Below are 12,187 nucleotides of genomic sequence, written 5' to 3'. Positions count from 1 at the left end.
CTAAATCCCACTTTACTGCTTCTAGATTTACCTATTGATCCCTTTGCACAAACTGCTCCCGCCAATTCGCGACTTTAGTTATGTGTATTGGCATATATCAATGATGTATGGAAAATATGTACAGTAGGTTTCTGTTTTGTGTACAGATCTGACCAATAACCCTCATGCTAAGGTTCGCTTGCGTTGATAATCTTCGTTCAGATTATCGCATTGCTGAAAAAGGGAATACATTTTTAGAGGCTACAACGCAAAAGTATAACTGTTAAATTATCGAGTTCTTTGCTATTGTTATCGCGTACGGATATAGCAAAAGTGAGAGTGGCGTTTAAGTCATACATGCAACAAGAATCAGTTACGTATGGTGCTGCCAAGTGTCTGGGATGCCTCAGTCGCCCAATCAGAAATTGGAAGATAATAATTAACCTGTGAAAACAGCACGAATATGGAACAATGAAGGATAAGTAGTATTGTTGGTAAGAAAAAGGCAATATAAAAAAGGGGAAACGGCCAATTCCTTCTTCTTTGAATGAGTGATATAGAAACCTCCACTCAAAGTAAAGTACATAAACAACCAAGCAACTTAAAAATGTGCTAACTTATACCTGGCTTTTCCCATTACATTTGCAGCCGTTAAGTTTTATAGTTTGCGCTTCTTGATCTTTTGAATTACAGTCTAAGATGACTTTGTTTCAGGTATCTCAAAAAATATCGAACTATTGAACTCGAATTAGAACATGCTTGATGTTTGATTAGTATAATACATCAAAGGTCGGTATCAGACAACTGGAATCTGTAAAACCAATCTGAAATATGATTGTGACAGCTTCTATTTGGCGTGGTGATAATTTTAGGCTTAGCACTTTCTAATCCACCGTGAAGCGGCAGCAAAAGGTTAGTGTAGTGAAGCTATTGCGTACAACGAGCGAATGAACAAGAGCGCCAATTTATTCATCAAAATACGTCATATAGCAATTAAACAGTGCGATTTACGAGGGAAAAACAGTATTAGCCATTAAAAAACAAATGGGAAATCAAGTAGTAAGTAGAGTGATGTATATGTATATAAGTGATAAAGTTGTCTGATCGGATATAATATGTACAAGAGGTGAGTTGCAAAATGGAATTGTTAACAAGCAGACACAGGAATGAGGTAGCCATGTTCTTCTTCTTCGTCTTCAGGTTTGCATTTATAGTGCGTTGTAAGCTCGGTGAAAATCAAGGGTGTCAGCGAATGGGTATTAATGGTTAACTTTGGCTTTTTCGTTTTCTTTGTGGTTGAAGATGAAGAGAATGATACTTCTATCTCATCTGTTGACGAGTCAAGCAGTCGTCGTCTTGAGTTAGGGATAACAGAGAGATCCAAAGACGGAATGAAAAGCCTTGAATCGGTGACAGCAGCAGTGACAGTAGGACTACATTTATCTGTTGCATCTGTTGTTATCTTGCTTAGCAAATCAACAGCAGCAATAGTATTAGCAGACATGTTAGGACGGAAAATGGTGTATTGCTTCGGAGAAGATCTGAAGGCAAAGCGAGATCTATCGTATTCGTCTGCACTATATGTGGTGTATATAGTTTCGACAGGATCGAAGCGTACCGATTTTGCAGACATCGTTTTCAGAAGATAAAAAAAAAGCAAAAGATGAAAGGTGCTAGGAACAAAAAAGAAGAGAAAAAGATCTTCACTCGGATGTTTATATATTTGATTTGATTTAGCTTCTTTTTTTGGATCGTACAATGGATTCTATTTTTATCACAAAAAGTTAGTTGTCTTCAGCCCGCTTTATACAATAAAAAACCAGGGCCCAATCAAAGTTGCTAGATATGAACAATAAAGAATCTTTCCCCCTAAATGAATTCTACCCTTTTATTTTTACAAATGTGTGATGTTACAGAAAAAATATGACGCATTATTTGAGAGAGTTTGATTCACTATTTGAGAAGATATGTTGAAGAATATTGAAAATATGTCACGTGTAAAAACGGAATATTTCAAAATATTTACAGGAAATACAAAGGAGAAATTGTGACCATTGTTTAGGAAGAGCCCAAGAACACGATCATTTCACCACTGGGCTATTGGGGCTTTGAAGTTGAGAGCCATCATACTATGACATTTTATAGAATTAGTTACTAATGTAGTGACATCGAGTAAGTAAACGCAGCTAACTCAAGGCAGTCCGACGTTTCCAAAATTTTGTACAGACATCAATTATTAATAACCTTTCTAACTGTTCGTGCTTATAGGACTAAGCATAACAGTTTTCCTAAGTCAAATTGGTTCAGCAGTGTAGACAATTAATGGCCATTAAGAAGCTGCCTAAACGCCCTATTGATTAATGGGCACATCGCATTTTGATAAAATGAAGAAACGCCGAACGAAAATAAAACTCACGTTCAAGATTTTTTTTTTACCCCACATTTTTTTCTTTTCCTCTTTTCGGTAGACTGACAATGACATATACTCAATCGCAACTTCGCAGTCAAGTTATTGCACTCTATAAACAAGTAAATATATTGTTAATCAGAGCTTGGATTAAAAGCTATATTACACGATGACAATTCTAAATCGCATCAGTTAGTCTTTTTAGGCAGAGAGTACCCTGAAGGATACAGTAACTTTTTCCGTCCAAAATTAAAAGCAGCATTCATGAAGAAAAAAGACTTGACGGATGAAAAAGAGATATTGAAATCTATTCAGTTTGGAGAATATATTATTAAAGGTTTGTGAGTCGACATAATGTCAGAAAAGCTCTATTGAAGAAAGGAAGTCCTTTAAAACTTGTTCATAATGGATAGAGCTGGAAATGATGTACTATCTCAGAAAATACCGTACACTTAAAAAAAGATATAACAGTGACGAGCAGAAATGATATCAGACAGCAATTGCTGAAGTTCATATTATGAAGATGCAGACCGTTAGAGTCTTTTGAAAATTTGGTGTACTTCAATGGAAAACCCTAAAAAGTGACGTGGAAATGCTCAAAATAAGAATTGAAGCAAAAGAAGTTGGAATTGCTAAATGAACAGTTACACAACAAATTTTTCATCCAAAATGAAGTTTATACTCATTACACAGCTTTTCTTCTTTTCTTGCTTTATTCTTTTATCAATTGAAGAAATCATAACAGTGCCTGTAATTTGACTCACTGATGGGGACTTCTCCTTAATTTTTACACTTAAGCATACCCTTTACTGTTGTAATAAGCTAATTTAATAAACATGTCCATACAACTCGAAATGTTACCAAATTCTCGAATGATCCCAACTACTGCTACTACTACTACTACCACCAATAATACTACTCCTAATAATACTGCAACTACTAATTGCAGTCATACGTATTCAAAGTCTACTACTGCTTCTACTTTGCCAACGGAAAAGAAAAGGTTCTTCATGTCCAGGTTTAAATCAAATGATCGTTTAAATTACTCACAGAAGTCTCTTAAGTATGAATCCGTTTTGGGCATCACAACCACTTCACACAAGGTAAAAATGTCAAGTACGAAGATATGCGCCTTCTGCATAGGAAATTTTCGAACTGAAATCACTCCACTCCTGAATTTTCAATTGTATTGACTATAGGCATCTATAATCGATACTAATATAACAAATATTACTAATACTACCAAAACTACTACCGCTACAACAACCAATACCACAACAAATCATAGTACTGCTAATAGCTTCAGTAAACTTTTCAAAAAAAAAGGGAGTAAGGTAAAATAGTCTATATTCTTTCGTTTTCTTTTTTTTTGTTATTTCTTCGTTTTTTCTTTAGTCAATTAACGTTACTTGTATTTATTTGATCTGCCTTGCAAGACATCAACAACAATCAGTAATAAAAACATTCCAACTCTGATATCAGAGCATGACTTATTTGATAATCAACCACAAATAAGACCAGTAAAGCCAAATCAAGTTGATCGACACGCCAACATACCTTTAGCTCCCATACCACAAATACAGCCACAGCTGACACCTACAACGATACCAGTACAAAATCCTTACCTAATGAGTTCAACTCCTACAACAGCAACAGTGACTACCACTACTACTGCTCCAAAAAACATGTCACCTTCTTATTATACTTATTTAACTCCGCTACCATCATTGACTGCACGGCAATCCGCATCGTCATATAAGGAGGCAACGCCACCGCCTTCCTCATCGAAGATACAGACTTCTTTGCGGAAATCAACAGGTTCATACTCTGTTTATTCCACATTTGGCGGTAGTAGTGAATCACAAAATTCAATGGAGGAAGAAGAGGAAGAACAAGAGCAGAAGGCGATGGTGACACCACAAAATGTTAACAACAATAATACTATAACAGATAGAGATGACGACGAGGATGATACTGACTGTAGCGAAGAGTTCGTTGATGCAACAGGTGTATCTCAAGAAGACATCGAGAGGGAAAAGCATGAAGAAGCCACGAGGAAGATTTTAAGAAAATTATCCAACAGATTGAGCGGTGAACATTTTTCAGGCAGTGTTGGAAGTTTACTTGCCAGTATCCAACAACAACAACGACAACAAAGGCCTACCATTATAACAACGGGTGAAACAATGGAAAATGAAGAAAGAGAAGATAACGATGATGGATTAACTGAATCTATGTTGAATTGGAAACGACATAGTGACAGTAGTAGCAATAAAAAACGTTTGCTAATCAACAAACGAATGTCTACAAGTAATAGCAGTCTAGGAAGCAACCACAGTCATGGTAGCAGTCATAGTAATAGCAGCAAGCGTGTATCGTCTTCGAGTAGTTTGAATAACAAACGGTACTCATCTCTAATGGAAAAACGTTTTTCATCTAAAAGCAGTATTATTACAGCCATTGACTTGTCAACTATGCCTGCGACGCCACTACCACTCCCGCCACAACAGCCACAGCGATACATTACGCGTAAAAAATCCGAAGCAAGTCTATCAGTGCGCTCAAATTCTCATTCATCCATATCAACCGTATCGCAACTGCAGCAACAAAAAGAAATTAAAGCATTACGTGAGGAGACGGAACAATTATTGATCGCTAGAAAGCCCGTAGTTCAAAACTCTACCCCTACTATTTCTTCATTACCAAAATTATCATCACCACCGCAACAGCAGCAGAACGAACAGCAAAAGGAGAATAATAAAAGTGTGGTAAAAGATATATCAGCAGAATTTTCAAAAACGTTGGATGAAGTATGGAACGCAACCTCAGATCATGACTTGTTAAATTTTGATCACACATTTACAAAGCAATTTGAAAGTACTTTAAAAGAAACTGAAGTCCATAATGATGAAGAATACGAGACAGAGAGTCAAGAACACTGGGAGAAAGAAGATGTGAATGTCAACGATGGCGATAATGAAGTAGAAGAAAGAGTAAGACAAACCGCCATGTCTTTATGGCATACCAGTAACAACACCGATACCTATACTAAAGATTATGATAGTATGCGTGAAGATATCAGTAATAGCACCGTAGGCCGAAGCAGCAGCAGTAGTCGCCAAAGTACGGCAACTATTGAAATAGTTGTATCAAAAGAAAAGATGGCTTCATGGTTAGGACAAAAGGATCCTTTTCATCAAGCCGTTCTTTATGAATATATGCAGTTTTTTGATTTCAAAGCAATGCGTTTAGATGGCGCATTTAGAAAGCTTTGCAGCAAGCTTTATTTTAAAGCAGAAGCCCAGCAGATAGATCGTATTTTGGAAGCTTTTGCTCAACGTTACTGGGATTGTAATAGCTCAACCCAGCAAGCTTCTGTATTTAGAAGCGCTGGTAAGTAGATTATTTGACGCAACTGGGACAGCCGAAGAAAAACATACCTAACTTGCGTCTTCTTCTTCAAATCCTGCTTTCATGCAAAATTAGACGTTGTATACGCCATTGTTTATTCCTTGTTACTCTTAAACACTGACTTACATGTGGCACAAGGAAATCATGTTCGAATGACGCGATCTGAATTTTTAAAAAATACAATGTCTACTGTACGCGAGCAACGTGAACAGCAACAAGAAGAGGTGGATCAAGAGTTCAGAACCATAGCAGAACGAAATAATCGACACACTATGATGGAAACCCGGCAATGGGAAGCAGAATTAGAGGCATCCCTGAAAGAAATGTACGTTTCCGTCAAGCAACATCAAATTCTCCAGCCTCTGAATGGAAGCAGAAACGGTGGTGGAACTACAAGTAACAAACGAACGAGCATTCTATATGGAAATCGAAGTAAGGTACTGGGATTAAAGCGCAGTGTCAATTCAATGATACGAAAATCTGCAAGAGAAAGTATGTTAATGTTTGAGCAGTTAGAGCAACAGCAGCAGGTAAAATAATTTTACTCGCAGAGCAAACTCTCCCTTCTTCCTTTTTTGTAGATTGAACTGATCCTACTTTGACTTTCTTTTTTGCTCAAGTATATGCCAAGCAGTATTAGTAATCCTCAGCTTGTACGGTCAAGTATAAGCACACCTTCTTCTTCTTTATCCATTACTCGAAAAGATTCTTTTTCATCCGTTAATTCAGGCACGACTTCTTCGTTCAGTTCTCGTTGTGGTGGCACAGATACCAATGGATCAGTACCTCAACAACAGTTCAACCAACTGCGTTTCAAAGATATTTCATCATCATCTCCTCACCTCAGTATGAATGACTCCATCCTATCCTCACCTACCTCATCCAAATCATTAACATATACAGAGCCTCCGTTTTGTAAACAAGGTATTGTCATTAGGAAGCATTTGTTAGAAAATGCTACACAAAAGGCTCGACATCGAGAATGGAAAGAGTGTTATTTAGAAGTATCTGATGGTGAACTACGCATGTATGCACTTCGTAATAACAATCAGCAACAACAGCAACAACAACAGCATCAGCTACTGCAGCAGCAAAGCGATAAAAGTGTACTCCGTCATTCTTCGGTCACTATTCCTTCGTTGTTTCAATATTATTACCAACATCAACAATTTCCTCACGAAGTGCCAATGCGTCATAGTAATGGCAACCATACAAACAGTCATGCATCGGCAAAAAAGCTCGCTTCTTCTGGATCATCTACTAATAGCAGCATCAAAAGTAGTCATAGTGGAAATTATCATAAAAACAGTATTACTACTACTGCGGCTACTGGTACTAATTCACCACCACAACAAAAATCAATTCCACAACAGCTCATCTGTAAAATATCTCTCAATCATACTCTTTCAAACCCTCTACCCCCTCCCGGTTACAACCGTCATCGCCCTCACGTTTTCGCCACTCAACAACCTGATGGTGGCGTTTATTTATTTCAAGTACCTACTGAACAAGATGCGCACGCTTGGGTGTCTGCATGCAACTATTGGGCTTCACGCAAAAGCAAAACTCCTCTACGTATTGTGGGAGGAGGTAGTAATATGGAATATGGATGGAACGACTGTTTACATGATGTCATTATGGATCTTGATAACGTGGGAGATCAGAAATATAATTACTTTAGTTTCTTAGAAAGGGATCCGGATACAATTTCCATCAACGACTGGCATCCTCCACCCTCGCTAAGCCAGTTGCCTAGTGAACTGGATGAAAAGAGTCAGCTTGCAAGTTTGCAGGAGTACTTGGATGAGTTGAATAGAGATATCAATGAACATAGAGACATTAAACCTAAAATGTTGATCAAGGTAATGCACACGAATATATATTGTTAAGGGTCTTCGGTGTGTGTTCTGTGAAACATACTAAACAAGCAGGAAATAATAGTTCCCTACAAAATGCCAGAATTATAATAAGGTGATGCGTAATTGGGAAGCAAAATCAAAATATTTGTTACATGAAATTATCAAGTATCAAAATTATTGTGATGCATTGGAAAAGAGTATACAATTGAAAGAAGGAAAACAAGCAGCAGCAGCAGCAACAGCAACAATAACAACACTAACAACAGAAACAACCACAGAATCCGAAGATGAAGGCGATATAGCGTGCTCGGTAAACAGCCATACTGATCAGCACAAGAATGGCCATGAAAACAAACCTCAGGCCGTAGCTGACACTAACCTATTATCTTCTACCACTGATGCATCAACCATATTAACGAAAGATACATTGAATTTTCAAACAACTTCTGTAGATCTATTCAAAGAGATAAACGAAGAGCTTTCTATAAACCTAGTATAAAATTTTCTCAACTTTGCAATAAAAAAAGACGGATTTGAATGAAAATTAAACAAAAATACTTTCTTTTTTTTTGGGGCCCTGATATAATAGAAAGAATGGAGTTGAAACGGTAGGTAGCTGTTATTGATAAAAGTAACCAGCATTTATAAACCATAGCCATTGTTTTGCTCAATTGCAATATTGTTTTCATTTAGCGAGGACGACGCATTTGTTTAGGGAGACGACTATTACTAGTTTGCCGATAAGTGGTTGATATAGTAGGAAATTCGAGAAAAGCTTTTTGTTGTCGACGTGTTAAACGTGATTGTTCAGGGCTGTTGGTTGTTGAATGAGTCTGAGTACTTGTAGCTGTCGTCGTCGTAGTTTTCGAGAGAGAGCGTTGGGACGGAGAAAGAGAAGAGGCAGAAGTTGCCATTGAGTTAGCAGATGGCGCTGAAGTAGTAGTGTTCAAGTTGTTAGTGGATCGACGGGGACTATAACGATATTCGGGAAAAGCTTCTCTATGCGCTTGTTTCTCCTGTTCCGCTAGTCCATGCCACGGTTTCTTTTCTTCCTTGCTTAAAAGACTCCACCTTAAAGAAGCTCGTCTATGTCAAATTGACAGAATTGCCGAGAAATGAGTTGACATTTTGCGATTAGTATTGCAAAAGCCTGTTAGACTTACTTTGAGACTTCTTCTGCACGGAGAGTTGGATCTAGACATTTCAAAGCTTGTCCATAATGACAGCGAAACTGCACCAAGCAGAAGAAAAGAATGCCTTTATAATTAAATCAATGAACAAACATTTAGCAGTTTTGAAAACGGAAACTTACGTGTATCCATGCATTACGCGGTCGTTTAATGTGTGCGTCCTTTCTAATAAAGATGGTATGATCTACACTAATTGAAGAAGTTTGTTGCTTATGTTGCTGCTGAGCTTTCTCAGTGCTGACTTCATTATTTGAGATAGTGTCAACAGCAGCAGTAGTGGTACGATTATCGACGAAACCATCATCATCCGTATGGATACTAGTACTATTACTGCTATTCATACTTGGCATTTGTTGATGTTGTTGTTGATGATTATAATGATAATGATGTTCATTTGTAAAGATGACAGAAACTTTTTTATTGCGTTTAGATTGACAGTATGGAGAAGCTGGATTAAGAAACTGAGCATAAAGATCAGAATCTGGATGATGCTGTGCAGCAGCAGCAGCGGCAGAGGCACATGCAGCGGCCATGATAGGTGACAACTGCAATTCATGCCTGCGAAAACTACTATTCGCTTGTGAGAAATGCGAGGAAGCAGTATCCGTAACAGCAGCAGCAGGATCAGCAGTTAAGGTAAAACTGCTACGTAAATTTGCACGAGATGCTGGCTTTGTCTTTTTATTGCTGCTGCTCATTTCATGTTTAAATTGCTGTTGCTGCTGGTAAGTGCTATCATTATAATTCCCAGGAAATGAAGGATGGTTTTGCGAGTCATTAGTCTGAGATCGTGCTACACTTTGAGCGTGCATTTGAGAAGAGTATGGCTTATATCTAGCAGCCGGTGGATGGTGATGGTATCTATTTACACGGGAACTTTGTATATTTTGAACAGGTTGCGGGCGTTGATGTGCAAACATGGTAGTCGTGTATAATGCGGATACTCTTGTCGGTATTGCTAAAGAAGATGTCACTTTATCTGTGGGCGAAAAGATGTCACTATGAGCGGCTGATATGGTTGGTGGTGATAGCGTTTTTAGTAGGTCCAGAGAGAATTTTTTGATCTGAAGAGACCCAGATTCTTCAGATAAGGGTGCAGGTTCCAGAAAAGGTGGTGGTGTACATGTGGCAGCTAAAGAAGCAGAAGGTTGAGCATTATAACTATTCTTATTGAAATGCATTAGATGCGGTGACTCTGGCGAGGGCAGTCTATTGTCTGAATATCGATTTTGATGATCAGTAAACAATGGTTGCATTTGAGAACAAGGATAGAAAGGGACGTTTTTACCTTTGATCATCCAGCTGGCACTCATGATTGGTGGTAAATGATGATCTTTGGTATCCGTACTCAATATACTTGTTGTCGTAGCACTGTTCATTTCGTGGATAGAAGTCAAAGAGGTATAATAAGGCATGTATAAATAAAGCAAAAATGGTATATAATGTGGGGGGATATAGATTAGAGATGGATATAGGATGGTTTATCCAGGAAGGTATACTTGACGTTTCTATCTATTAGTCAGAAGGAATGTGTGAATAGGATCAAACTGTGAACAAACTAATGGCCACTTGACAATAGAAGAAAGAGGAAAAGAAAGGGAATGAAGAAAAGGAAAAGTATAAAAAAACTTTTTTAAAGAATAAACCTATCAAACCAAGCATTTTCATTTCTAGCCTTTTCCTTGTGCGCGGTTAAAGTTTTCACTATACAACTTTTACACCCTTTTGCAGCAAAAGATTCTCAATTTAAAAATGTCTGGGTTCTTCTAGGCACGGTCTTTTGCACCAACAAATTCATTATATGCGTCACGAAAAATAAACGAAATTAAAAATAAAAACGCTGTCAAGGAAAGAGGTGTTGTCTGTAGAGTAAGCTATGTGGAGATGTTAAACTAACCACATGCTTAACTTGAAGACTTGCATGGGTCCGAAGAGATGGAAATAAGCTCATCATACATTCTTATGGTAAATCCGAAGAATAGAAAGAATGAGGGTACATTTTAAGCCTTTTGTAAGCAAGCAGAGAAAGTGGGAGTTGATCTAGTCAATTGTATGTGCGTACACTTGTGTAGAACTGCATTGTAACCATAATAGCAGTATCTCCATGTTTGCTCTAAATGATTTGCAAAAGCTTATTTCATTGTTTACAGCAGCGAAAAAGAGAAAATTTTTGCACAACCACAACATTCAAAGGATGTGCCTATTTTTATGCCTCCTGAATCCATGGAATTCCTCGTATTCAAATCGGATAATGCCCAAACTATTTTAAGTATAAAACAAAACCCACCTTTCTAAACTGCCACGCGCTGTATATACAGTTTTCAAAGATATGTAACAATTGCTTTATTTCTGTGCAACTAATCGCGTTCATTATCACTGTCACATTTATGAAGTAATCTATAAAAGTTCATTTATACATTAGCTATTAGCTTCATACCTCGAACAATTTATTGCCAGCAAGTGCAAAAAGGGCTCTTATCGATACAGTTCATTAAGCGAAACTTACCTTTGTTGGTTTAGTGAGATTAGTTCCAATGGTCAAGAATGTGTTCAATTGTGTTTGAAATCTGTTCAAATTTCATTATTCTTCCTTCTTCTTCTTAGTAAATGCGATCTAAAAGAACTTTATATGGGATGAAAGGCGTCAAGGGCTTTACAGCACACCCTTTAAGTTCTTTTTCGGTTTCACTCCTTGAATAAGGGTGGATCGAACCAAAGCCTAATATAGCCCTCCCTCAATTTTCTATGCTGGATCAGACATTACAATAAAAAATTACATACCAAAAAGATCAGCCATTTTTTATGTACCATTGTAGTGTTTTCTATGAAAGAAACCAATGAAATTATACTTTGTGCCACATAAAACAATTTTATTGTTCTTTCGGACCATCTTCCGACAGCCCTTTGTATTTTTACTCCCTTTCCCTTAAAGCAAATGTCTGTTTGCTAACAGAAAATGTAAACTCAGGTACAGTAGAAATCAACATTGCTCCGTCCTACAGTATCGAGGTAGTATTGAGCTGTAATAGAAAGAAACGAAGGCAGTTTTTGGACAGGAACACCGTTCTTTTCACCATTACTCCATGTGTGCAACTGCAGATTTTTTTGTGTGGGGCGGAAGCTGAGTTTCTCTGTCATTTTGCCCCTTTTTAGTAACTCAGGCGCGAGGTTCTTGATTCAATTGATTTCTTGTTATTTCGACTGCATGCGTATCACTATTGCTCTTTTATTAACTTGAAAATAAAGCAACAGACCGAGTAAAACGTCTTAGCATATGTTGAGTATGTATTTACAGTGAGCCTTAGACTTTTTATAAAAACTGATTTCAAAAACGCCTTTTA

General features: G+C 37.5%; 3 protein-coding genes across 3 annotated transcripts; 1 reads left to right on the top strand and 2 right to left on the bottom strand.

Annotated features, from left to right (window-relative positions):
* Positions 1 to 1,126: 1,126 nt before the first annotated feature.
* BDF20DRAFT_833631 (uncharacterized protein) lies at positions 1,127 to 1,612 on the bottom strand (the record flags this gene model as incomplete). The annotated part of the gene is made up of 1 exon (XM_053078665.1): positions 1,127 to 1,612. One exon carries the CDS (start codon positions 1,610 to 1,612, stop codon positions 1,127 to 1,129), a length of 486 nt encoding a protein of 161 aa, XP_052937897.1.
* Positions 1,613 to 3,877: 2,265 nt separating this feature from the next.
* Positions 3,878 to 8,250, top strand: BDF20DRAFT_365079 (uncharacterized protein). Its single transcript, XM_053075285.1, has 5 exons — positions 3,878 to 4,041; positions 4,242 to 5,779; positions 5,873 to 6,327; positions 6,418 to 7,659; positions 7,739 to 8,250. The coding sequence occupies exons 2-5, from the start codon at positions 4,258 to 4,260 to the stop codon at positions 8,153 to 8,155; spliced, it is 3,636 nt and encodes a 1,211-aa protein (XP_052937896.1). The 5' UTR covers positions 3,878 to 4,041; positions 4,242 to 4,257; the 3' UTR covers positions 8,156 to 8,250.
* Positions 7,880 to 10,506, bottom strand: BDF20DRAFT_857870 (uncharacterized protein). The gene is made up of 4 exons (XM_053080384.1): positions 10,135 to 10,506; positions 8,969 to 10,062; positions 8,820 to 8,887; positions 7,880 to 8,742 (listed from the first exon to the last, which is right to left on the bottom strand). The coding sequence occupies exons 1-4, from the start codon at positions 10,259 to 10,261 to the stop codon at positions 8,346 to 8,348; spliced, it is 1,686 nt and encodes a 561-aa protein (XP_052937895.1). The 5' UTR covers positions 10,262 to 10,506; the 3' UTR covers positions 7,880 to 8,345.
* Positions 10,507 to 12,187: the final 1,681 nt, after the last annotated feature.

This window comes from Mycotypha africana (assembly GCF_025528875.1).
Source record: "Mycotypha africana strain NRRL 2978 chromosome Unknown BDF20scaffold_3, whole genome shotgun sequence".
Taxonomy (NCBI): Eukaryota; Fungi; Mucoromycota; class Mucoromycetes; order Mucorales; family Mycotyphaceae; genus Mycotypha; species Mycotypha africana.
Note: the sequence above shows the minus strand (reverse complement) of the source record. Positions and strands in the feature narration are given on the sequence as shown.

Excerpts from the sequence above, each read along its gene's own strand:
- BDF20DRAFT_857870 (XM_053080384.1), bottom strand. The coding sequence starts at position 10,261 with ATGCCTTATTATACCTCTTTGACTTCTATCCACGAAATGAACAGTGCT. Across the intron at positions 8,888-8,968 it reads CGCGTAATGCATGGATACAC|TTTCGCTGTCATTATGGACA; the intron begins GTAAGTTTCCGT and ends TGCTTGGTGCAG. Across the intron at positions 8,743-8,819 it reads CGTGCAGAAGAAGTCTCAAA|ACGAGCTTCTTTAAGGTGGA; the intron begins GTAAGTCTAACA and ends AATTTGACATAG.
- BDF20DRAFT_365079 (XM_053075285.1), top strand. The coding sequence starts at position 4,258 with ATGGAGGAAGAAGAGGAAGAACAAGAGCAGAAGGCGATGGTGACACCA. Across the intron at positions 6,328-6,417 it reads AGTTAGAGCAACAGCAGCAG|TATATGCCAAGCAGTATTAG; the intron begins GTAAAATAATTT and ends TTTTTGCTCAAG. Across the intron at positions 7,660-7,738 it reads AACCTAAAATGTTGATCAAG|TTCCCTACAAAATGCCAGAA; the intron begins GTAATGCACACG and ends AGGAAATAATAG.